The sequence below is a fragment of the Melospiza melodia genome, chromosome 1 (genome assembly GCF_035770615.1).
Source record: "Melospiza melodia melodia isolate bMelMel2 chromosome 1, bMelMel2.pri, whole genome shotgun sequence".
Classification (NCBI taxonomy): Eukaryota; Metazoa; Chordata; class Aves; order Passeriformes; family Passerellidae; genus Melospiza; species Melospiza melodia.
Window position 1 is genome coordinate 25,623,499 of NC_086194.1, and position 24,379 is coordinate 25,647,877.

Genomic DNA, 24,379 nt, shown 5'->3' on the forward strand with positions numbered 1-24,379 from the left:
CTCCGGACAGTGTTTGCTTTGTAAAATGCACGAGGGTGCATTCCAGAGGGACCTGACCGAGATGTTCTAGGGGTGCGGCCCGGACACTCACACGTCCCGCTCAGTGATGCTGCATTTCCCGGGGCCGGGGGACCGCGGGGGGACCGCAGGGGGACCGGGGGCGCCCGTCCCGCCGGGCCGCGCTCGCCGGGGAGGCGGCAGGAGCGGCAGGAGGAGGGAGGCACTCAGGGAGACCCTCGGAGAAGTCCCATTGTTTAGATTTCTGTCATAAGCCATGAGAATACTTAATTTCTTTCATCTCTGGAGTTTTCATTATCATTCAAATTTCATTTTCCATTAATTGATCGGGGATTAGCGAAGCCATTATGCAAAAATTAAAGACAAGCCAGATGCGATGAATAATTCATGAGGAACAATTACACTTTATTCCTGGTGTACTTCCTAACTTCCCTCCGACTCCCCGCCTGCCGCAGATGACAGCCTTCCCTCCCTCCGGAGCTGCCTCCCTCCTTCCCTCCTTCCCTCCCTCCGGAGCGCGCCGGGCGCGGGGAGCGCGGGGCCGGTGCGCTGCCGCCGCCCGCCGCTAGGTGTCAGGCGCGGCCCGCGGAGCGCGGGGGGCCGTGGGGGCGCCGCGCCGCTCCCGCCGCTCTCACGATCCTTATCGGGGCCTGGGCCGGCGCGCCCGGCTCGGGCGGGAGCAGGGGTCCGAGCCCGCTGCCTCCCGCACCGCCCCCCGCACCCCTCCCGCCGCCGGGGTGCCGGCCGGGAGCGGGAGCGGGCGCTCTCCCCGCCCCATCATCCGCGCGTCCCACACCCCTCTCACCGGGCATCTCATTTATCCCACCGGACAGTTGTTGCCCCATTAAAGCGCAGTCCCGCCCTTCGCGGAGGACCTTTCATCTGGGGAAGTTTTATGACACTTTGTAAATGTGCAAAGTTTTTAATTAGACTCGCCAGACAGCCCCAGGCAGCACTAGCGCCACGAAGTCTTCATGCCGCTCTCTGCTTTACAGCACAACAAGCCGCTCTACTCCTTTGAAGACAATGCCGACTATGTCTACGATGTCATGTGGTCGCCAGTGCATCCCGCGCTCTTCGCCTGCGTGGACGGGATGGGGCGCCTGGATCTGTGGAACCTGAATAACGACACCGAGGTGAGGCGGCTCGGCGGCGCTGGGAAGGCACGGGCGGGCGGGCAGCGGGGCGCCGGGCGAGCCCTTAACCCTGTGAGGGCCGGCACTGCCGGGCACCCTGGCCGTGCTCCCCGCCGCGGCTGCCAGGGGCGCCGCGCTCCCTCGGGGCGGGGACATCCCGGCGTCGGCCGCCGCCCGCGCCCCGGGGCGGGCGGGGAGGGGAGGGGAGGGGAGGGCAGGTCCCGCTGCCGGGGGCTCCCGCCCGTCCCCCTCTGCCGTCCCTCCTTCCCTCCCTCCCTCCCTCCCTCCCGCCTCCCTCGCGCCTCCCTCGCTGCCTCCCCTGCGGCGGGGCTGCTGCGCTCGGTACCTGTCAGGGAGGGAGGGCACCCCCGGCAGAACGCCAGCGCAATTAAATGCCGCGGTGCCGGCTCGGGGAGGAGGCTCCTTCCCCCTCTGTTATTTTAAGGTGCACTTTGAAACCGCGCCCGTTCTGCAGTTTTTTTTTTTTTTTTTTTAATTATAATTTTATCCCTTCACCCCGTTTCTGACGCTGGGAGAGCCGGGTTTGCGATTCCGGCCCAAACCCAGGCGGTCACACCTTGGCAGCCCGGCCGGCGTGTCACTGACTGCCAGCGGGACCGGGCTCGTGTTGGACGGCGAGACTTACTCTCCCTCTGAATGTGCCACCCTCTGTGCCACAGGCTCTGGGGACTGGAACTTGGAGGCCCCGTGACAGCCCCTCCGGCGTGTCAGAAACCGAGCGTGTGCCCCTGCATCTCCCCTCGCATCCTGCCTTTGAGGCGCTTGGTACCCTGCTTCAGTCTTCTAAAGCACAGGGCATCTCTCCCACACGTTATTTGGGGCTTTACACCCTCACCCTTATTTTTATCTTTAAACTTTCCTGTAGAACTTAAAGGTACAAATGCAAATAACTACCTTTTCTTTTCACTGCTATTAGCTAAGTAGTGGGGACCATTGGAAAGAAAACGTCTCGTGTTTGAATTTCACTGGTGAGAAAGGATTAATCAGAAGACTTTTAGCAAAGATTGAGACTCATAAACACTGTATTTTAAAAAGTATCTTTCTAAATGTGCCAAACCTCGGGTTTTTCCTCTTATTATTTCCAATTTTTAAAAACACCAGAGGCTTAAATTGATACTCTTTTTTTTTGGATTTGAGTTTCACCCCAAAATGATTTTCAGAAAACCTGTTATCACCTGAGGTCAATCTTAGATGGCCAGTAATCATTTTCCAGCACAAAACTTGAAGTATTTTTCCACGCACTAAGTCTCCCTTTGTTTTACTTAATGCGATGTAAAACTAAGAGCAAACAGAAAAAACTGTAAAAAAAAAAAAATAAAAGGCCACATATTAACTGGTGAGTTTCTTTTTATGTCCCAAAAAAAAAAAGAGAAGATGGAAGAGCAAGTGGCAGTATTTTCCTCCTTACACCCTATTTTTAATTTTATTTTTTTCTAAGATTAGTTGGATCATTAATATACCTTTCACATAAACCTGCTGTGCGTTTCAGTCAGAGAAAAATACGGGTGCAGTTTATGGCTTCCAGTGAGTGGTGCTGGCCATAAATAAGCACGGACAGGTAAGAGGAGCCAGCACCGGGCACTGCACTGTCAAGGGGAGCACTGAGGCCTTTTGAAGTGCTCTGAGCAGGAAGCAGTGCAGCCTTTTTAATTAGAGCGCATACAGCTGGAGGATATTCAGGAGGAGTCTCCTAAGAATTTATTTTGGGAAGGGAGGGACATATCCTTCAGGTGTTCTCATTAATGCAGGCTTAAACACAGAGCATAAAACCCAGCATTTTGAGAAGAAAAAAAAAAACTTTTCCCCCCAAGTACCAGGGCTGAAATTGAAATCAACTGATGTTTTGCCATTTTACTCAAGGAGACCATAATTTCTTTCCAAAAAATTAGTCTGGACTGCTTGATCCCATTCCCATCAATAATAAGGCTGTATGTAGCAAACCGCTGCTGCTTTCAGTCTGTTTACATATAAATATCTAGGAACATCAAAAAAAGGAATTAATTTCAAGCTTCATCCTGCTTTTATTCTGCATGCAAGGCCACCCCCTGATTTCACAAATTATTTCCGTTTTCAGAGGTCAAAATCAGCTCTCATGTAGGATCAGACTGGAATTATTTCCATGGTATCCGAGCTTTGTGTTTTTGTGAGAATCAAATTTGGGTCTCTGGACACAGAAATATAATTTGCTTTCCTTACTGAGCAGTGATGAAACAAATAAAAAAATCAGGATAAATGATAAACTGGTAGAGTCTGAATAGACATGAAGTTTTTTTATGCAGGAGAAGCAACAAAAGTATCTCTGAAAGAGAGAACTGCAAACAGTTCTTCTAAGAATTGTAACTGAAAGTGATCGTTGTTTGCTTTTACCCTCTATCTGGTAGGTCATAATTAGCTAATATTTTTCCAGATTTCTGTAATTGATTATGCCGTTTAAGTCTGCCCAGCTATTTGCTAAGAAAAATCCCTTGTCAGCACTTCTGCCTTTGTAATAAGAGATCTTGAAACACCTATTTTTTAGATCGTTATTACTTTTAGATGTCAGATATGTGATGTCAAAGTATTTGTGAAGACAGTAGAAAATGACAGGTCTATTACTGTGTTTAACTGCTAGCTATTGATAAAAATCTCTGTGTAAGAACTAGATGTGATTGTTATTAAGGAGTCCTGGCTTTGTTTAATTTGGAGAATAAGCCGCATTAATATTTAGGTATCATTTTGAAAATCAATTAAGAAAACACCTGGGTTTAGTTACAATATGCTATCTTCAAATTTTTCAATCTCAGCAGAGTTTCCACTAGTGTTGCTCTCTGTATTTATTGGAAACATTTTTCCTGAGAGCTGGATGCTTTCTGACCAAATAACTTAGATCATCGGACTGTACCAAGGATTTAATCAGTGTAATAATTATTTTCAAAATCTCGTTGCAGAGTTGCAAGGCTATTGGTGTACTTCATGTTTATTTCTGCATATCAGGAATTATTTTTGTAATAGCAAGGAAAGTCATCATGTTTTATTTTATATCTGATAAATGCATATTACAAAAAGTTGAAAAGAAAAAAATCCTTACCCACTCCATCATTCTTTTGCAAACTGAATATTATTTTTCTGGATCAGTGTAGTGAGGTTTGCAGAAAGCTTCAGGATAGCAAATGCTGATTTCTTACTGATGTATTTGTAATATTTATTTTTTGATCAAGATTGGAGAAGATCTCTGGGTGCTTGATGAGTCTTATTTATGTACGTGCTGATACGAAACTGACTTACGAAGTCGGTTATTTCTTCTGTGTTATCCTGTCAGATGTTTCTTGGGATTTTTCTATGTTGTACCTTAGCTTTTAAAGTGTGAGGATGGTGTCTACATCTAGAAACAGGTAACAGATGTATTTGCAAGCAGGTTTTGACACTACATAGGCAATGAAAATAATAATAAAAAGTTGTATTCTTATCATGCAGGTTTTTCTGATTGCATCTTTCTTAATCTGTTATCTGTTAAAATTTCATTTCAAAATTGTGTAAAATCTGACAAGCACCGACTTCAGAGAATTTGTAAGGTATTTCAAATGTGATTTTAAAAACATAATGCTACCATTATAAATAAACTCTTACCTTGAAGTCTAAAATAGGCGTATGTAATTTAAACTATCACTACTGAGAACAGACAAATCTATTTTAAGATACTGTGGTTTGACTATTTCTCTCCATATCACTGGAGAAAAGGCATTTTCTTTGGATTTTTAAAGACTGTTTCAGTATTGCTTTTTATTTTGCTAGATAGCTTTGTGGATTAGTAACAGGATTTTTCAAAACCATTAGGTTTTGAAAAATGCATGGGTTGTATCTTGTGTCTGCGGCATTCGTGCTTATTTTTATATGGAACACTGAAAGAATGCTGTATTAACAACAACAAAAAGTAAACCCCCAAAAACAAAAACCTAAACCAAACCCCAGCTCTAGAGTTATGTATTACAGCCTCCCGAAAGATTTTGTGAAAATTCAATGCCTTAAATATGCACTGTATATTTGCACATGAAACATATATCTGCGATCTGCAGTTTTCTGAGAAATGTAGCTGGTTAGTGGCTTAGTCCTCTAAAATCTGGCATTTAGCTGTTTGAAAAAACCCATTCCCAAATGTTATGAAATTAACTTTGTCTGGATTTTTTTTCCTCAGAAATCCATGATCACAGCACTAGAACTTGCTTGTTTTCTACTGTGATTTTTATCATGGATCAATGACTCCATGTCAGCTTACGGCTATTGACTCTTCTTAGGTAACAGACCCGGGACAAGGAGTTTGTGCATGCCAGCTTTTTTGGGTAATACTGCCTTGGACAGGACCTAGGCCTTGCACAATGGGGAGATGAGTCCAGTAGTTATTTGCATTTGAATGGCTTCCTAGAAGGGGGGAGGATGGTATCTGCTTTCTGATTGGTATCCAGCATTATTTCTACATCATTCATCGTCCTGCAAACAAAATCCTCCTGCATTTCTCTTGTGGGGCTCAGGACACTGCTGTGAAGCCCTTTGCCAAGGTGATGCTTTAGCTGTGGCAGAATCCTTGCCCTTGAGGTGCCAGCTGGTTTGGCAGGCTGGTGTCAGGGTTGGTGAGGGGGAGCAGGGAGCCTCCAGGGGCAGAGGCAAGGGAAGCAGCCCAGATTCCCGGTGCTTGTCCAGCTGCTGGCGTGGCAGTGCACGCGCTGCAGCTGCAACAAGAGTGTCAGCAAGTCTGCAGAGGTTTGGCTTCCTGCTGTCACTCATCTGGTGTGACACAATGAAGGCATTAGGGCTGAGGAGGAGACTGGCATAGCAGCTGTACAATGTTCATTTTAAAATTATTTTTGTCCAGGATCTTTAGACCCATCTCGGTTCTCAGAGTCAGAGAACCGAGATGAAGTCAGCAAAGTACTGGTTTTGTTAATCTTGTTGGTTTGTCATTGTTCAGACCAGGGTTTAGTATGACCTTCAGACTGCTTTCTTCCTGCTCCTGCTGCTCTGTACTGCCAATGGGGACAGTCCCAGGGTAGCCAGGACTCCGGTTCTTGTCCAGCTACCTCTTTTTAACCTGGACTGCTCTCCATTCTATGTCCATTTATAGATCCTGGGACACTCCTTGTCATCTCACATGTTACCAAAACCTTTTCCCATCAGATGGATATGGTGGAGGAGTTGTTTTTGCAGCTATCCTATCCCATTTGCCTTGACCTAAAAGGCACTGAAACTAAAGCCCTTGTTTGGAAGGCTGCTATGCCAAGCTCCAGGCTCCTTGCTTAGGCAGGTTCTCTCCTATTAAAGGCAGCTGGGTGGAGCATTAGTAGGCTTGCAGGTTACTGTCATTTGTCATATGAGGTGACCTAAATCAACTGAGTGATCCACCTATCTGGGACAAACACCCACACAGTTCCTTCCTCCTGCAGCATCTTTTGATGCCCTCATTCCAGCGTAGATGACAAATACTTCTCTTGAGATCATGTTCATTGCTTTATTCATCCCACGCATTAACCAGAATTCTCATGTGTTCTTGTGGATCACCTGTTAAGTTGGTTGACTTGGGGCAGGGAGGGGGTTTAGGAATTAGACAGCATCCAGGTGTATTTGAAGCAGAAGTAATGTCCTGGGGATGTAAAAGAGGATTGTGGGAATATATTGCAGGAGTTTCAAAATGTCAGCTCAGCTGTTCTCACTTGTGCCATGTCCTCACTCTAAAGTGATTAGCTCAGGACTTTTCTGATAGAATACCTGAGTTTCAACCTCTGCATCTAGCCACAGAGGTGAGTATGGATTCAAAGGATGTGTCAGCATGAATGCAGAGATGTGTCTGCTGACTGTCAGGTTATCTGGGCTTGAGTCAGAAACCAGGCCAGGACTGATGCCAAATCCTGCTCTCAGTTGGTTCTTGGCCATGTTAGTGACTTTTGAGAAAAAAAAGTAGGTTTTGCACGTTTCCAGGACTAAGGGGGAAAACATGGTTTCACTTACTGCCCTTTACCCTTCATTCCAAGCAATCTCTTATTCTTCTCTCTTTTTAGCACATCATCAAAGAAACAGTGAATCCTTTTGCTTTTTTCTCTCACCCCAATGAGAGTTGATTGCTGCTTCCAGCAATGCCACGGGACTTTGACTCATCCAGGACATCCAAAACTGACCCCTGGGTTTGTAGGCAGCGTGATTTTATTGTCCTTCCTGTTGCTATTGTTTTGACAGGTCCCCACAGCCAGTGTCACCATAGAGGGAGCGTCTGCCCTGAACCGCGTGCGCTGGGCCCAGGCTGGCAAGGAGGTCGCAGTTGGTGACTCAGAAGGCCGCATATGGGTCTATGATGTTGGAGAGGTATCTTCTGTTGGGATTCTTTTGTGCTTTGTTTGTTTTGTTGGGGTTTTGTGTTTGTTTCTAAGCTCAACTCCTGGAGACTGCCACATCCAAGTTGAAGAAAGAAATCTGTCTTACTCTTTCAGTGGAGTCCTCGTTGAATTTCGGTTGCCAACAGTGTGTTAATTGTAAAGCTACCTTGCAAAAGAGTTAACTTGTTGAAGTCTCATGAGAGAAGTTTCTCTTAAAAGCTTCCAGTCTTTTTCAAACTGTTTTTTTATAATCATCCTGTGGGTGCATTTGGAAAAAGTTAGAAGAAGATAAAGAAAAAATTGGGGTGCAAAAAGAGGCAGTGCTGTTCTAAAATTGGTCCTAAAGGGTTCACCTTTTATACTCCAGTATCTCTTATTTTATGACTGGCTTATTGCTGTAAGTTTTCCTCAGCCTGACATGCATAGAATGCATCTGTTCTTTTGATACTGCTTCATATGTCTGAATATGTGCAAAAGTACTAACAGGAGGAAATGAGAGATGTCATTTTGAAGGATAGTAGGGGCATGCATGATAGACTACAGCAGGATGCATATTCTGTATCTAAAGCTGCTCTCAATTCACCCTGCTACATCTTATAACAAGCATCTAAGCTGCAGTGTGTTTGGCAGTGATGAATCTAACTCTTTGTTGATGAATGCAGTATAAAAGTGTTCCATTGGCATTACAATCCCTTGGAACAGGTAAGGGTGAATCTCTGAGCAATCAGCTTTTATGTAGAGAATTTGTTTTCCATCATTATCTGTGATAGGATATGGAGATACCCATCTCTACACAGTAGGGAAGCATTATAGAATGCATACAGAATTATCTGTAACTCTCATAAAGTGATTTTATGGCCCATAGCAAAATTGCTTGTGCATGACTCATATTTTTGGATTTCATTTGCTAGTGCAGGAGTTGCCCTTCCTCACAAATGTTTGCTGAAACTTCTTGCCATGTTGTTAGCATAATCTCTAAATTGTCTAAGGTTACTGTGCTCAGATTTCCACTGTGACGCTGGCAGGTCAGCTGTTTTTATTTATTTTTTGTTTTGCATGATTGTTCTGTCTTTCAAGTGATACGACAGGCTGTGGAAATGTCTTTGATGACAGCACAGTCTGATCTTGTCTGAGAGTCTAGACAGGCTGTAGAAATGTCTCTTTTTGCATATCATACACCAAATCATTCATAGGACCATTTACTCCTGCAAGCTCACCCTAAAGAAAATAGTGTTCAATGCAGAAGTAGCAATATTGAAGTTTTTGACCTTTCCTGTGTATAATAAGACGTCATCTTGCAAGATGAGTCATAGTGAAACACTCAAATAAAAAAGAAAGACATGCTTCTATTACTTGAAAAAGAAAACAGAGTCGTTCAACAGTATTGATTTGTGTGAGTCCAGTTCAGTGTAACATAAGAGTTCTGCTTCAGGGATGTTGCAGAGGCTCAGTGTCTCCACCTCAGCTCCCTATGTGCTTAAGTAAAGCCATGGATGTCTCTCCACAAGGCTGCTGAGAGACCATTGCCAATTCTGCCCTGCTGTAATGAATGAAGGAGCTCATTAATTTGTCTCCTGGTTCAGTCAGGCAGTATCAGTCTCTCTGCAGTAATTCCTGCATGAAATTTAGAAGTCATCTGGGCTGCAGCACTGCTGAGGCTGCTGTGTTTGTTAGTGTCTTTTTCTGGTTTAAAAGAGAAGGGTGCTCATATATTCTCTAGCCCAACTGTTGCCTCAAGTGAGATACAGAAATACTCTGCAGATCAAGAGCCTTGAACCAAGGGCATGGACAGTGAGTAGCAGCCTCTTGGGTCATGAAGCCTGTGGGGCAGTCTGTGAAGAGCTCTTTGATGAGAGATTCCATCCTTAGCTGTCCTCAGGCGTGATGCATGGGGGATTCACAGAGCACGTACACTCTTGGGAGTGTCTGCTACACAAACATGGCAGCCTTTAAGGATTTTGCTTTACTTCACTGTCCAGACACTGGCCAGTTTCTGGCTCAGCTGGGGTCCTCCTTTGACTGTCCTTTTGGTAGGGGTTTGATTCTGGGATCTGATGGGGCTGCTCTAACAGTTTAAAAAGAAAAGCTCTTCTCTTGCCAGCCATCCTTAGCCACATGCCTTGCTGCCCAGTTTTTGTGCAGGTAGAAGGGCTTGTCACCACCCATATTGTGCAGAGAAATACAAATCAGTAGAGATGTATTTATTTATTTATTTATTTGTTTTGTTTGCTTTGGGCTGTTTTTCTCCATGAAATTACTCAAGTGGGAGTAGATGAGTGAGCATGTAGCTGGGGTCAAGGGGCTGGAAGCTGGACTATACAGCACCCAGCAGCAGCTAACTTTCCTATTTGACCCAGCACTATTGCAAATCCTGGCACTAAGCTGTGAAAGTTGACCTTTCAGCAGCAGCACTCTCCTGATCTCCTTCAATATCATCTTCTGAAAAGGCCTCATCACTGGAAGAACTCATCTCTGCCTGGCTGATAACTCAGTAGCATCCACTTGTTTGAAGGTGCATCTCCCTGATTTGGGAAGATGGGTATGATTACTTGCATTAGAAAGTCAGCAGGCCACTTTACAAAGACCCTAAATACACTCACTAAAATCATTAATGCTCTACTTATACTGTACCCTTTTAAAAACCTTTGTTTACTTGTAGCTGTTCCAAATGTCACATTAGATCAGCTGTAAACTCATAAAGCACTGGTTCCAGCAGAAGAAAAAAATACTATATTTGTATTTTAGTACAGCATCGTATCTTTGAATTACACCTTATGAGATAAACAGTTTTTCTTACCTGTTTCTTAGACAGCATTGATTCTGTGAATTTTAATCAGAGTAGAAAACATCAGGTTATCCGCCACTAAGGAAAAAATTAAGTGGTTGGAATTTTTACTTTGATAGATTCATCACAGTTTTAAGGAACTATCCTAGAGAGCAGTAAAGTTTGCTGCTGCTATTAACCCATATGGTATAAAAAGAAAACATATGACCTAGTGAAGAACATAAGACATAAGGCCTAACCTTGCATCCTTTGTGAAGGTAAGGAGTGAGGGATCAAGGCTGTTTTCACTTGTGTAAGAATTTGGGATTTGACCCATGTTGATATATTATCCAGTCATGGTCTTTATGACAACAAGAAATGTCAGACACACGAAGAACATGGCAGGGTCCATGACCAGGGAGTTAAAAATAATGGTGACACTTTTAGTTAGGCTATATAGTGTTATCTCCTTTGACTATGTAGTTTTAGTTGTTTGATTTTGGCATCACATCTGAAAATAACTGAACACATTTATTTTCACAGTGAGGGGTCTATTTTCTCCTCCATGCTTGTGCTTTATGCCCATTAGCATTAATGGGAGTTACACACACACAATTCCAGCAGAGAGGAGACTTAAACAGTCCATATAGATGTGCTCTTGTGGATCAGTAAGCACTGTTTTAAAGAATGTGAATTATGAAATGAAATAAAAACCCAAACACTCAAAAATCCAATTGTTTCAGTGTGATGGGATCTTAAACTAGTACACATAACCAATCATTGTATATACACTAATCTTTGTAAGATCTAACATTTCAAACTTCTGCTGACAGAGTAGTTGTGATATTATTATTATGATAGCTTGTATAATATATTTTAGCTCCTTTGGCCTTATGGCTTCTTTACTGGGCAGCAAGTTTTCTGTATGGTAGAAACTGATTTTAACAGAACATGGACCACTGCCTATAGATTTATTCACATGTTCAGGTGATTGATAGTTAGACCTAACTGCGTGTCTGTTTTGCAGATCTGTTTTCTAGAAAGCTTGCTCCCATTGTGCACGCTTCAGTGATGTTACACAGTGCCTGCTGTCATAAATATTCTCTAACAACCATGTTTGTTGCTTACCGTGCTTATTGCAAATGCTCTTTGCACCTCTGCTTGTAAAAGAAGCAGCTTCTCATCTACCTTCTTTTATTTCTTTTTTTTCCCCATTTATCTATTCCAGGTCATATTCTGCTTGCACTCTCAGTACGTAGATAGAAACTGTGAGTCAATGACTTATTATTTCATTCTAATAAAATATAAAACAAGTTTGCAGCATTGGATCACAGAATTTGAAACTGCAATCACAAGGAGCATAATGCAGCACATTATTTTGCTAAAGTGGTTACAGGACAAACTATTGCATCTGTTTGGCAGTCTTTCAGACAGTTAGTTCTAGTCACGCTTTTAACAGGCATCTAGTGTGACAGGTGGACTGGAGAAAAGTAAGAAAATGTCTTTCTCAAAACCATCCAGGAAGACTGGCTCTGCCAACAAAGCAGTTTCTTGGGATTCTTTGTACGGTTGTTATCTCCGTCTTTGTTTCCTTGAAGAAACATCAGAATCCTGTGGATGTTTATGTGACTTTGTTAGGTTTCAGAGTTAATACTGCCTTAAGCCTTTTTAGGGCTGCTCTTTTAGGTTGTTTGTGTACTTCCCCATTTGCTCCATCATAGGTGTTAATCCCATATCTCATTTTCAAGTACATGACCAGCGAGGGAGGAGCTGGTAACTGCCCTGAAGTACGTGGATGAAGTGGTACAGTAAGGATATCCCACTGGTGCCTATAAAATAATTTCCTTTGATTCCAGCAGCCTTTAACATCTGCTCTGAGATTTTTAGGGTTCTAGACAGAAACAAAAGTATATTTGTGACCAGCTCTCACATTTTGGTATGACTATTGAGTCACTTAGTTTTCTGGCTAGAGTGGGGAAGCATTTGTACTTTGTACTTCTGTCTTGTGTTTCACTGTAGATTTCATACAGAAAAGACATATCCAGCATCTCTTTCCTGCACTTAAAAGGCTGCTGTAGCCCAGAGAGAGAAATACGAAGCTAGGTTTTGTGTCACGTAGTTATTCAGGTAGATTTTCCAGTAGGTTTGCTTTTGCCATCATAAAGCTTCTGTAGAGCATATATTGAATTGGGAAATGTTTTTGCCACAAAAGCAGAGTTGAGACTCGCCATAAAACATTTTATTTTAAAATCTGTGTTGAGTTACAAGTATTCGTGGAACACAGATAAATGTCTCACACACATATCATGAAGGCAAATTTGAGCAATAATAAGGGGTTGTGCTTACAACCAAGTTTTATTCAAAAACATTCAAAGATTAAGTAAGACAGAGTCATTATGACAACATGCAGAATCCAGGCATACAGGATAATTAAATTTCACCGCTGATATTTCTGCTAGGGAGGTTGGAACCCTGGCCTCAGAGAATTCTAAAAACATGTTTTAACAAAGCAGAATCTCTTAAGAATTGTTGGAAAATGTAAAGAACTATGGTTTTGATTTGCTTCCTCTTTCCCCCCAGTTTTATAAGTTGAAAGATTTTAAAACTGGAAGCATTTAGGGATGGCAAAAAAAAAATACCCAGAACTTCAGCTTTTTACTTGAATAATGTCTGAAATATTGAGCAGAACAAGCTCCTTGTCCCTCATCATTTCAATTTTGACTGATATAGTCTGTATTCACAAAGGGATTTTTGAAGTAGGTTAAATAAGAACTCCCTAATGAAAAAAACGCACTAGTTTGAAATCAGTCAATTTAATTACTGTGTTTTATGAAGGCCATTACCCATTGCTGATTACTAGGGTGATAAAATCTTTAAGCTTTGGTAGCCTCCATAGGGGGTGAGCTGATCTAAGTAGAGCAAAGTCCAGTCATTATCACCCTAAATACTTGTGTTTCTCATTACAATATTCATTACTTTAGGTTACTGTGAGCGCTTTGAGGTCTTTATGTAAGCACTGGTTTATTCCTCTGTAGAAAAACAATGTTATGTTGGTAAGTTAAAACCAAGTGTTTATATACTTCTACAGTTTAAAATGAGGCTTAGCTACATCCATACATAGAAATGCATAAGTTTATACCCCTGAGTATAGATTTCCCTATACACACCTATTGATGGCTGTTTGCTTGTCAGTGAGGTTGTATTAGTCTGATAAGAAATGGAAAGGGATATGAGTTACCTTGTTATTTCAGTCTGTTTGGGTACTTAAAGGAGCTGGAATGGAGGCTTATATTCCTAATAACAATCTTTATTAGGGAGGTACTTTTCAAGAGGGAAAACTGAGCCGTGATCTAATTAATCTGAGTTACCTAGGGCTGGTTACTGAGGATTGGAGATCTTTATCTCCAGTGCCAGCCTGGGCCCTTGTGCTTCCCTTTCTCTGCCACCTCTTGCGTATCATGTGGCATCACGGGCTCTCTGCCCTTCTCAGGCTCCCTTATCGTGGGTTTCAGACTTACAAAGCAGCTTCATAAAACTGGTGTTGTTTAAAAGATCAAAACTGTGCAAATGCTCTTTGCACTTTTGGTTATAAAAGAAGCAGCCTCTCATCCACCTTCTATTATCTATTTTTCCCCTTTTTTTCCCATTTATCTCTTCCAGGTCATATTCTACTTTGCACTGGAGTGCAAAATCCCTTATTCTTATGTTTTAAAAAATATTTTATTTTAAAAAAGAACTCTTGAAATGCGTCAGAGAGGGATATGGATGTGGGTTATGGGGTGAGGAGAGCAGCCTGTAGAAAGGGACAGAAGAGCTTGGTGTGACTAAGCCAGGGAAGCATGAGCCTGGTGGCAGTATAGATGTTCCATGTCCTTGCAGAGTGCCTGGAGCCAGAGGAGGAGACCAGTGGAGCTGGGGACATGCTGCCACCAGCACACGTGGCTGCAAGCTGGCCCTGTATTCATTTGGGTCAAAAATTAGAAGAATATTTTTAACTATCAGAAGGCTGAAGTCCCAGAGCAGGTGGAGACAGTGGGACAAACATCCTCTCACAGTGGAGCCTGTCCCCAGGATTTTGTGATGTGCTTGTGTGTGATGCAGACCTGGGTCACACCTGCTGGACAGGGTCACTCTCCTGCCCAAGCCCAGATGTTTGGTTGATCCTGACAACAACAGTTTCTTCTGTTTCTCTCTCTGGATAAATGACCATGAAATTCAACTTCCATTTTACTGTCTGAACGTTACTTGTTAGAATTAAAGGAGGAAATGTCAGATTTTTTATGAAAGTATCTCTTTTTCTCGTTTGTTGATTAGGCAGGGGAATTAAATAGGTATTAGTGAAAACAGGCAGAAAGGGTGGGGGTTTTAAATGGTCATCTTAAAAATTCATTTGATTCTTTATTCTTAGCTTCCACTTGCTTATGATGAAATATTTCAGCAGTTCTCCAGAGACAGCTTAGTAGCTCCCCAGTGAATTTCATGGGGTAAAAAGACAGGAGTTTCCAATGATACAAATATCTTTTAGAAGAATTATTCAGCTTCTCATCATATGAAATAAAAACCTTAAGAAACCTAGTCAACCAACCAACAAAACTCTGGCCCTAGTCCTTTTTATTCATTTGCACACTACTTTTAAAGCTGACTTATGTTTCCTTTTCCTTTGCAAAGGCCCAGATCCTCCCCCTGCAGAGAGGATCAGAGAGAACAAGCCACATGTGACAGGAGTTAATCATGTAGCTTAATACACTATTGGAAGGCACTCAGATAACGAAGTGATGAGAGCAGCAGAAGAGAATCTGTAAGAGATCATTCCCTTTCTGCACAGTGCAGCCTGCAGGAGGGGGAGAAGGGAGAGCTCTGTGTGACAGTCTTCCTGCTGGTGTTTTCCTGCTGAGCTGGGAAGTGCTGTAAAGGGCAAGAGAAAAAGAGCAAAGGGAAGCCCAGATGGGACATACCCATACTACTCAGGCTTCACTTCTAGTTCCTCAGTTACTGCTTCTCCTGAAAACTTGTCAAGAGGCTTAGTGAGAAAGAGAATCATGGTCCAGGCTTTCTGTGGTAGCTGTAGCTGAGACAGCTTTAGCTGGTTTGCCCCTGTCCTAACCTTGTATTGTGGAGCACCATGGGGGACCACAGCTGTAGTCAGTGCATGTTAGCTGTGTCACAGAGTATGTATTTTAAATATCTAGTTAGTCTATTGGGTGGCATTTTCTCTGAAATTTTTTACCCCCTTTCTGATGTAAAAAGAAATGGTACTGAAAAATGTCCATAGCTTTAAGTAACAGAGAGTATGGAAGAGGAGAATTGCCAAGTATGAAATTTAGTTTAAGCTCAGTTTGTGCGCAGCAATTTGCAAATTTCATAGAAATCCATGACTTGTCATTGTGGTGTTAGAACACTTCTGAGACAAGAGATGTTTTGTATAATTAATTTTTTTTTCAGGGGGCTTCTGTGGTTTCAACCTGTCACATCCAGTAGCAGTTTTCATTTTGAGAATCCTTAACTATGTTTTCAATCTTTATGGGTTGCAGAATGGTCTGTATTTTGAACATATAAAAAATACTTAACTCGTGACTTGGAAAGTAACAGTTAAAATATCAACTGAGGATAACTCTGGCCTTCATACATCCTATTTTGCAGCTAAAATTCAATATTCTGTGTGTAATTTAAATGTGAAATCTATACTGCAGTGCCTAAAGTGATGGAAGATTCTGTGTCTGAAATGGAAAAAAAAAAAAGAAGCAACAAATTAAAACTCACTGCTATTTCATGATGGACGAGCTCTTGCAGATAACAGGATGCGTACAAAATCTCAGAGAAGGCATCAAGTCTCCTGCTGCCTAAAATCTTTGAGCAGTTTATAAGCTGCTGCGGTGAGAGTCCATTTGCCAGCTGTGGCAGAAGTCCTTTACAGTCGAGGGCTCCTTACCTTCTAGTTCAGTTCATTTAGTGTTTCTAGGCTTTCTTGGGCAATGATGACAACTGATAGCAGAATTTGGTAGAGGAGGAATCCTGATGCCTTAGGTCCAAATGTTAAATGTCCTGAAACGCATTTAAAAAATTCCAGGACTTTTCACTGACTTTAAGAAATGACAATTGGAGCAGGGCTGAGATCCCTATGGGAGGTGAGGGCAGGCAGCATGCCTCACTGTTTTTGTCAATCCACCTGTAAATTGGTGGCATTACAGAAGAAATGGAATGGCAGGAACTGCAAGAACTTTGTTGCTTAGGGCACCACCTCTGTTGAAGCAGAATTGTGAGCTTTCCTCAAGCATGGAAGATGCTCTTTCTGCTCTTTGTGCTGATTCCCTCTTTTGTTTCTAAGGTCTTACAGGTCAATACTCTCTGCCACTGAAAGTATCCCTTGAGGGAGATGCGTAAGAGAGGCTCCTCCCAATATGACTGGTGAAAGCAGTAGGCTTAAGAACAAGCTATAAACTTGTAGTCAGCCGCAGTATTTTAAAAATAAGAGGTGATTTAAGGAAATAAAAGTTTTTGAAATTTCAGTTTGAAGTCCATTCTTTCAGGCTGACTGATGATTACTGAATGTTTTATCCTTCGTAGTTGACACCAAGTGCAGCATTTTGATACGTTAGTTGAGGGAGGCAAAATCTGTTTGATAGCTTGGACATCATTCCTGGTAAACTCAGAAGAGCCTAAGCCAACTCTGGTTTTGGAGGTGGAACTGTAGCGTTGTCTACAATTAAAGATACTTCCCACTTCCTTGTTTTCTTTTCTGTATGCCCTATCAAGTTGTAATTCTTCAGACTGAAGTTTTCCATAATTGGTGTTTGCTTCTAGCACAGGTTTTGTTGTTTCTTACTTCTTTTTTTTTTCTTTTTTTTTAAAGATTAAAGACAGTACCATAACACAAAATTAATAACATGCTTAAATTGAGGGAGTTAGTCTTAACTCTGACATTTCCTATCTTTGAAGTGTTACAGTCTGCAGTCTTAATGTTCTGTTAACATGCATTTATGTGTCATGTATGTATAATTTACAGGCCTTGTTTTATTTTGTGCTCCTGTTAGACTGGCATCAAGATGACTGATGCAGACAAAGAGTACTAAGTTTGGAAAAGAATTAATGAGCATTCAAATGTTCAGTTCCTATGTAGGCCCTTTGTACACCATATCTTTGCACATTATATATAAATTATTAAAATAACACTGTTGTTATCTTGGTATTCAAAACATAATTTAGTATCAATTGTGTAACAATTCAGAAGTTACTGTTCTTAGAAGAAAAAAGTCAGAGTTTGCTGAAAATTGATTCCGTTTTTGTTTAAGTTGGGGGGTTTTGATATAAGCTAATATTTTGTCTTTTTTTTTTTTTTACTAAGGCAGCACTAGTTAAATCAGACCCTGCTGGTGAATTGCAAAGAAATAAATCACAACAGACATTAATCTAGATGAGGGTTAAGTAATTAACTTCATAGAAGAGTGGTGTATATTGTGTCTGTGACACTAGACTGACTGCTGTGCATAGAATAAATGCAGTATTTAGGTTGCCTATGGTATTCCACCCCTTCAATTAAGTAAACAAATATATATAGAGCTACTCTTGAGTGTATCCTTTGTGGTCTAAACACTGTATCTTATTAAAATCATCTGCATGCAGTATGTGGGGTTTGAGTTCCTGCCAGTGGTTTCATCCATTGTTAGCAGTGATGCTCAGCTCTCCCAAGAGTTAAATACAGTGGTACTTTAGTTATGTGGAGAGGGTGCTCTTGGTTACTTTGGTGGCCATTTCACTGCATATTACCTCCCACTTTGTTTCCATCCATGTGTGTGGCATAGGGTGTTGCCTGAAAAAATATAGGCTTTTTCAGGAAATAAAATATCCATATAGGTTGAGAAAAATATCAAAGGCAGCCTGTAACTGATTCTGGGAGGGAAGACCAGGGCCAGAATAGGTGCATTCCTGCCTGCTCTATGTGTGTATTAAGATATTTAATATTTACATTTTCATATCTGTTTTCACCTCAATAATAGTGACAAAACATCTGTTGAACTCCAAAGGATAGGATCAGTTCTGAAAGGGGAACTATAATTGTTCATTGTTGTTTGCATTGCGATCCTCATTCTGCAAGTGATTGTTCTACTTTTTAGAAATCATCAAGTTCAAGTAGACATAGTTTATCATCATGAAACACATTTTTACCTACAATGTCAGAACTTCATTCAGATGTTAATCCATTGGTCGAAGTATTTGCAGCAGATTTCTTTTCAGCACTTAGAGATACGGACAGTATAGGTTGATGAAAATTTTGCTCAGAGAAAATACAGCTAAAACTACATTTGCCTGAAGCTGTGTTTATTTGATGATGCTGTTAAATTGTATTGAAGGAATATTAAAATGGTGATAAGCCATATACACAAATAACTTAGTGTGAAGTCTGAGATTTTAGTCACTAGTTCACCAGACTTGCCACAAACTCAGATTAATCTGAGTATTTTTTAAGTTTTAATTAGCTATCTCTTCAAAGAGTGTTTAACTTGCACTTCTAAAAAATTGTAATAGCTACAGGCTATTTTGGAACATCAATTTTTATATAGTTTTTATTTTCCCTGCTAGATATGAGATTTTATGGCATATACAGCTCTGTGGAAGCAGAGACAAGTAAACAATATTGTCTAAAATAAGATCACCCTTTGCCTCCAAACAGTAACAAACTCAAATGTAACTAACAAAAGATGCGTGTTAATCAGAACATGTCTGACCTTTTGGAGCACAGTGATTAGCTAGAAGAAAGCCATCAATTTAGATCAGAACAAGCTTGTTCTTAACACAAAAATAAGAAAGCATTGTGCTTCCTTGATGTGTTGGAATGGGTCACAGATTTTTGAACGGGGAACTCCCGTCACCCTTGGAGTGTATCTGGGACCACCATGCCGGCTCGTCTGCACGCGTGTAATTGGAAACAGCGTGTGGCACAGGGCGGCGGGGCCGCTGCAACCACAGGCTCTGGCACATCTTGTGAGCCCTGGCTTGGCTGCTCCTTGTCAGGTTCTCCACCTACACCTGTGTCCATGGGATGTGTGGGTCAGAGGCGTTACAGGCCATGCTGGTTGGAGAACTTTGCCCCTTCACAGCAACCTCGCGGTCACTGACAATGCTGAGGAGGTTCTTCCCATGGCTGCTTTTGCCTTGAGGCTTCTGAGCTCTAGGTGATGCCAAAAAAAAGAGTGACTGCTTAAGTGGTGACTGGGATCACACAATAATTTCACCAGTGATCAGAGCTGCAGGTTATGAGCTAGTGTCTCAGTGACAGGGAAATACACCCATGAGGTACAGTCATTAAAAGGAAATGGAGCAGGTTCAACACAGACAGCTGTGCTCCCTTTGAGCTTCTGGGACACTGGTTCCTCTGAAGTGGAGGTGGCTGCTGCTGCAGAAATTGCATTTTGATTCCTTCTCAGCAGAGTCCACTGCCCTCAAAGGAGAGCTGTGATGGACAAGAGCTTAGAGGGATGAAGACAGGAAGAGTTTGTCCACTCCCATCCCAAAGATTTAGAGGCTTCAGGAAAGGCAAGGAGCCAGAAATAAAGTGAAATATCCTCAATGAATAATTCATTGGCTGGAAAGTGGTTTTTTTGGGGAAACTGAAGCTATACAGGGATTTGGACAAATTCAGCTGAAACACTCTCAGCCATAAAAAAGATGGATAGGAGGGAAATATACAAAACTCTTGAAATACCTTGCAATATCTTGTTTCAACCATCTGGATAGATTCCTTTAAAAGCCACATTCAAAGATTTGGGAGTTTTGTCTCAAAATCTGTCCTTTTTTTCTCTCCTCTGCTTCTTTCCTTTTCTCCTTTTCCTTTTCTTTCCTTTTCCCTAACTTTAGAGACAAATGTTCTAGAAGGTGTTAATTTATCTGAAAAGGAAATTTATGTTGATTTGTACTTTTATGCACTATTTTTTTGATCCTTTCTTGCTTGCTGGGATTGTCTCAGAGCTCTGACAGCATTGAGAGATGTCTGGTCAGAGCATCTCCTCTTCCTGAGTTCTGTCACAGGTTTCAGAGTAGTAGTGTTCAGTGAAGCTGCTAATTGCACAGTTTCTGGGAAAACATAGAAATACAGCTTGTGTTTGCAAATCTCTGCTGTATGGATTGGAGGATCTGCACACAGAGGAGGTCTCTGGCTTCAGGAGGAGGTGGAGGAGGCTGGTTTTGGTGAAGTTCACATGCCTGGTGCTGCCTGTGCTCCCTGGTGAGCCTCAGGGACGGGGCACTCTGTTGCATCCCTACCAATGCACATAAAGCATCTTCTTGGTCAGTCCTAGCAGGGAGCGGGGCACCTTTTCAGGCAGGAAAGCTGACAGGTAAGTGAAGTGCTTGGCTAGAGTCATCTCCCAAGAAACAGAAGCTTCAGAAGGTTCAAGAGCTCTGAGAGACACAGTTTGGTTTTGTACTGGATAAATCATGTAGAATGGTGATACATGAGTAAGACAAGGACAGGTGCTTGTCAGGAAGATCCTGGCAGCCATTTTTCATAGATAATACTGGTTTTCCCCATTAGAATTACTATCTGGTGCAACCTAAAGGTACCATGATGTTACAGCTGAAGCAACGTGAGTAATTCAGTCAATTAATTAGGTGTGGGTAGCATTTGCCTTTCACTGTAAAAGGATCAGAGGAAAACACTTAATAGCTTTTATGTTCTTGTTCTGCTCCATACCTTAGCATCAGTTCATTCAAATATTCTGGCCCAAATAAATTATTATATTATTATTCTTTGGTGAACATTTCTACCCTGCATCAACATCATGATATGAAAGTTAACACATGCTGCTTTGTAGTAACTGGAAGTGGACAGAAGAATTATCACATGATTGAGGAACACCCAGATAGCTCTAAACCTCTGCCCTTCCTCCATGGAGTAACTCCTCATTTCTTCTTCCTCTGCCCTGGTATTTGCAGGAAGAACTTGTGCAGAAAAGCTGAGAGGGAGATCCCACAGATAGACTCAGGTCTCCAGCACTTGTGGGTGATAATGTGCCCAGATGAAGGAGCTTGAATGGAAAATGACTGGAAGGGGAGCATTAACCCAGAGAAGAATTTGAATTGGAGTTTGTGGATACTTTTGTTTTTATTTGTGGTCTTTTCCTGTATAACTGTTGTGGTTTAGTATTGGGGCCTTTTCAGAAAGAATGGACTTGGAGGATAAAAGACAATTTTTCCTTTGACTTTACTATTGCCAAGGTTTCCCTCTGCATCCCTGAAGAATTTATATTAGAGAGGTTTATTTTACTGACAGTCTGTTAGCAGGGTTGGCCTCTTGTTGAAAGCATGATGCAGTGCATGAGATTGAATAAGGTAAAATAAGATGAAGTTGTAAGGAATTAGGTGGCATGTGAGCGTTGAATATTTTTTCCTCTATGCTAAAGGTATTGACTTTGGTCATTAATTGCTTTGTGAACGGAGTCACTAGAAATGGCCCAGACATTGCTAATACTGTCAGCTAAAAATAACACATGTAATGCACACATCCTGGGGAGATTCTTCAAGTTTGAGATACCAAGTTATTTTAATAGCCTGGACTTTGATTTTATTTGTCTGTGGCCATGCATGGAGTAAAGGCAATTAAATAATCTCAATGGCATAAATATATTTAATTTTTTTCTTTAGAAAAACATATTTTCTTTTTCAGCAACTTAATACATTGTAATGCTGTTAAAGACTAGAAGACAAGGAGCAGTGATGCTTTATTAAATTCAGAAAGTCCTTTGCCTAGGATATTGCTCCACTTAAAAGATTTTTCTACTTGAAATCAGTAAGAGTCATTTCATTCATGAGTTTGACAAATAGAAGTGCTGTACACATCAGAAGAATTGAAATCTTTTAGGAGATGTAGTAACAACAGGGAGATGGTTGCACAGCTGGTTTTGGTTCCATCTCTGATAGCAGGATCTCTTCACTGTCCCTTCCTACTACACAGAAGCCAGTCTAGGTGTGTGGCTGTGGCCAAACGTGCCACAGGTACTCCTGAGCTGGTGCACTGACCTCTCTTCTGGTGCCACAGTTCCTTCTGCTGAAGGATTTTGAAAGAACAGAGCGGTCTTTCAAATATAGGCCATCCCTGATCCACATCTGTGTATGTGAGCGTGAGAGGCAGCTGTCTAAAATGATTTACTCTTGGAACTCTGGTCTCCATTCCTGGGAGAAGTAAAGGAGAAAATGCCAGAAGTGGAAGACAAAGAATGGAAAACCCAGAGACTGCAACAATACCTATATTAACTGGGCTGACATGGGTTTTTCACAGGTTGCATTTCTCAGTCTGTAGCCTGAGCTAATGCTAACTGTACTATATTTGGTGTTTCAAACCCCAAACTTGCACACCAGCCCTTCATAATGTAACTCAGTCACTTATACACATGTATAATACATGTATAATACATGGGAAGCATTAAAAACACACTGTGTTTTCCACAGAAGACTGGATGTAGAGACAAAGTCAGAGAACAACTAATTGAAAAAAAAAAAACCTGATAATGAGCAGTGAGATATCGAGATGTTTAGATCTTGTATTGCAAATTCTTGTCCTTATAATTAACACTTGCAGCAGTGTATGTGGAGCTTCCACACACAGGTGGTCTTGGACATTTCCCCAGTCGGTCATGTCCTTTTCTTAGTCTCCAATTCTGTGCATCCAGTCAAGATGGAATGAGAAGAGAGTAATTTGACTGTTTTCCAGTACCATATGCCTCATGATATGCCTGTGATATGCCTATGATCTACTAGTGCCACGTGGACACGGTTAGCTGACCATCTGCTTGGCACTCCTTGTGGTGTATTAAAATATTTAAATCGGTTCAGATTGAATACTGGGTAGTACAGACTGGATTAGCTATGGTTATACCCATTCTTCAGTCCAAAGGCATCCATTTGCTAAGGTGGACAGCAGTTTATTATAGTTTCCAAAACAGTTGACTTCTTCAGTACCAAGCAGTGTGTAATGTCTTGAAACAGTTATTCTTTTGTGTTATATGCAGGACGTGATCACAGCGCTTCAGGAGGGCAGTAAAAACTTGCAAGGATCATGTGGATGCTTGTTGCTGTTTTCTGGAATTTGGCTTAATGAAAACAAAGTTGAGAAAAGTGCTTGTTTTGTTTTGGTGTTTCGTTTTGGTTTTTTTTTTTGCTTTTTAATTATCTCAATCCCAGCTTGCATTATCTTCCAGAAATTGTAGTATTGGATCCAGCTGGAAATGACTGCAGTATTATTTTGCCATAGCACTAAAGCATTTTGTCTGGAAGTTCAGCTATTTAGTTTATATGTCGCTCTTGAAGCCTAATGCTCAAGAGCTCTTCATTAGAAACATCAATGGTATTAAATGGAAATGGATCTTGCATGATGATATAAAAAAATCAGACAAGTAATGCAGTATCCAGTTTGTATAACATTTCCATTGTAATGCATTTCCTGTAACTGTGAATTCCTTAACATAGAGGAGGGTAACTAAAGTAACACAATATATTTATTTTACTACTTAGAGCTTTAATGAACTTCAGCAAAATAGTTTCAACAGAGTGTTTTAAAAGCTCTGTTACCTTGTGCACACTGACCTGGGTCCTGCAAACAATTACACTTGGGCACAGGCTTGCTGACTGCCAATGGCCAGCTTGTGTGTGTAAAGTGAAACATACGTGTGTGTACATGTAGAGATCAATGTCTTACTCTAGTTGGGAAAATCTGAAACATTTTAACCAAAGGCTAGATTTTGCAGCAAGACCACAAAAGCAAGCAGATAACGCCTTTTATCTTCTCTGCCACTGACTAAAGGCTCATTGAATAGGAAACTGCCGGGTGTGCCATGTGAACCTGGCCACAGTTGCCATCCCCAGCGGGTTGGTGAGGCTCATGCCGTGTTGCTTCACTGTGCACAGCCCTGCTGATTGCAGTAGGAGCTCTCCTCAAAGGAGGTGCCTCAGTTTTGGGCCAGGGCGAGAACCAGTCCCGCAGTGCCAGTGTCTGAATTCATTCTCGCTGGTTTGTCCTGCAGTGCCAGTGTCTGAATTCATTCTCGCTGGTTTGTCCTGCAGTGCCAGTGTCTGAATTCACTCTCACTGGTTTGTCCTGCAGCTGGCCATGT

The 24,379-nt window shown here is 41.8% G+C and overlaps 1 protein-coding gene across 6 annotated transcripts in view; it reads left to right on the forward strand.

The window, feature by feature from the left end:
- Positions 1-24,379, forward strand: part of DYNC1I1 (dynein cytoplasmic 1 intermediate chain 1) — a 187,372-nt gene that overhangs the window by 161,482 nt on the left and 1,511 nt on the right. For all 6 annotated transcript variants that reach the window (XM_063151717.1, XM_063151753.1, XM_063151762.1 and 3 more), the window contains exons 15-16: positions 1,014-1,154; positions 7,377-7,502. In XM_063151717.1, the coding sequence (XP_063007787.1) occupies positions 1,014-1,154; positions 7,377-7,502 (267 nt within the window). The remainder of the gene's footprint in view (positions 1-1,013; positions 1,155-7,376; positions 7,503-24,379) is intronic.